Source organism: Dioscorea cayenensis, chromosome 4 (genome assembly GCF_009730915.1).
Source record: "Dioscorea cayenensis subsp. rotundata cultivar TDr96_F1 chromosome 4, TDr96_F1_v2_PseudoChromosome.rev07_lg8_w22 25.fasta, whole genome shotgun sequence".
Taxonomy (NCBI): Eukaryota; Viridiplantae; Streptophyta; class Magnoliopsida; order Dioscoreales; family Dioscoreaceae; genus Dioscorea; species Dioscorea cayenensis.
In genome coordinates this window covers 1028295-1030472 of record NC_052474.1, presented here as the reverse complement: position 1 = coordinate 1030472, position 2178 = coordinate 1028295, and the positions used below count along the sequence as shown (strand labels likewise).

General features: G+C 32.2%; 1 protein-coding gene across 1 annotated transcript; it reads right to left on the bottom strand.

The window, feature by feature from the left end:
* Positions 1 to 776: 776 nt before the first annotated feature.
* LOC120258106 (E3 ubiquitin-protein ligase RNF181-like) lies at positions 777 to 1361 on the bottom strand. Its single transcript, XM_039265451.1, has one exon. The coding sequence runs from the start codon at positions 1359 to 1361 to the stop codon at positions 777 to 779; it is 585 nt and encodes a 194-aa protein (XP_039121385.1).
* Between the last annotated feature and the right edge of the window lie 817 nt (positions 1362 to 2178).

Sequence of the window (2178 nt, the reverse complement as noted above, 5' to 3'; positions counted from 1 at the left end):
TTTTTTTATTAAATAATAATAATAATTATTATTATTATTATAATAATAATAATTATTATTATTATTATTATTCTGTTTAATAACTTATTTTTAAAAAAATTATGCGTATATTTTTATTTTTATTTTTTTAAGATTAGCAAATTGCTCACTGAGTTACCACAATGTCAAAATAATAAACAGTGCAAGTTAATTTTGTTAAATATAACTAGAGACCTCAGTTTTGGAATCTAATTTTAGGTTTTTAATCAATTTGAGCGGACCAGTTGGCATGGCGAATTAAGTGCTCTCTTAACTTTCATGAACGCAAGGGCCATGGATCTCACTGGCAAGATGGACCAAGATACTACTACCTCAAAGTTGGACACTACATGCTTCAAATTAGACATGCCTATGTTACTAGACGGTGACTTCGTCATTTTTTTTTCCTATCCTTCTATTTTTGCATGTCTTTTTTCTCTCCTTCTATGTTTCGGTTTGTAATATTTTTTTTTTCAGCATTTGTCTACCTATTTGGTATTTTTTATTCAATAAAACATTGATTTATCCATTTTTTATAAAAATAAAAATAAATAAATAAATATTATTAGGAACTAAGAACAACAAAAATCAACTCTGATTTAATATTCATCTTCGGCAGCATGAACAAACATACATAGTGATATATTAGTAAAAAAAAAAACATATATAGTGATATTCACAATCAAACATTAGTATTTTTTTTTATTAAGAGAAATCTTCGGCACTAACAACACTCAGACTAGTCTTGTTAATTATCTTCATGCAGGCAAGGTGAATCTACACATTGGGCATTTATCCATTTCTTGAAACCAACGATCAATGCATTGTCCATGAAAGCAATGAAAGCATGGCAAACGCTTCACCTCTGTGCCGGAAACAAGCTCTTCTAAACATATGACACAACCCATGCCCTCTTCTTCAGTACTGTGAAACACCTCCGTCACCATGCTCTCCAAAAGCACCTGTGGTGCCGGACAACTATATTCAGAGTCCTGCTCATGAAGGTCATAATTAATGGAGTCCACCAAATCCTCAATCTCATCAAGCTCATGATCAATGGAGTCCACCAAATACTCTAAAAAATCATATTCTTCTTCCGGTATGTCATCTACTGTTAACACTCTCTCTTTTTCTACATCAATTTCAAAGACTATCTCAGAAACCTCATGTTCAAATACTCTATCAATTAGAAAAGAGAAGATACTTTCCGAGAGCTCAGAGAACATTGATTCACGCATCTCACTACAAGTCTCAGAGATGACCATGTCATTCCATGTTCTGGTGTTCAAAAACATATTTCGAAGGGCATCTTCTGCGGATGATTTACTTGTGATGAAAGGCATTATGTTCATCTTGTTGAACTCTTTTCTCTCAGTTGTGTATAGTGTTGCGTATAGATGAGTCCTGCCCTCACCGTTGTCTCTCGGATAGTGCAAGTCATGAGAAAAAAAATATATTATAAAAGTTATTATAGAGGTAGGTGGTGGTGGTGGTGGTGGTGGTGGTGCAGGCATAGACAAGGCTGAGAGGTGGCTGGCATCTGTATTTGTGATCGGATGCCACAGTCCATAGGACCACTGAAAATCACCGTTTTCTCTTGTCAGAAAGCCAGAGTGACGGTAAGGAGTGTAAGAGTCCATTGCTTCTTTCTTTGTTTACTCTTCTTGAACAGGAACAGGAACAGGAAGCGGATGTTTATATATATTTATATACGTAGAGAGAAGTGAGTTTTTACTTTTTAGAGTATAAAGACCTTGATAGGGTAGCTAGGATATATTTGTTTTTATAGATTATTCTAAATATTTTAAAAATTATTATGAGGTTCAAACTAGGATGTAATTTTGAGTTTGTTTCTTTAATTTGAATTTAGATAAGATGGGCTATTTTGAATTAATATTAGTAGAACTAAACATAAATATATGTATAGTTTGTATCTAGAAACTTGTAAAGTACATGCTTACATGTGTATTTTCGAATATATATATATATATATATATACTTGAATTAAAATTAAAAGCAAATAAGAAAGAGGATTTAATTAGCATGCAAACTTCTTGATATTTCATCCTCTTGTCGGGGTATTTGGATATGTGAGATAGATAACAGAGAGATGTCCGTAGTAAGTTACAATATTGTATTAATTGTATTTGTTATTTTATA

Excerpts from the sequence above, each read along its gene's own strand:
- LOC120258106 (XM_039265451.1), bottom strand. The coding sequence starts at position 1,361 with ATGCCTTTCATCACAAGTAAATCATCCGCAGAAGATGCCCTTCGAAAT.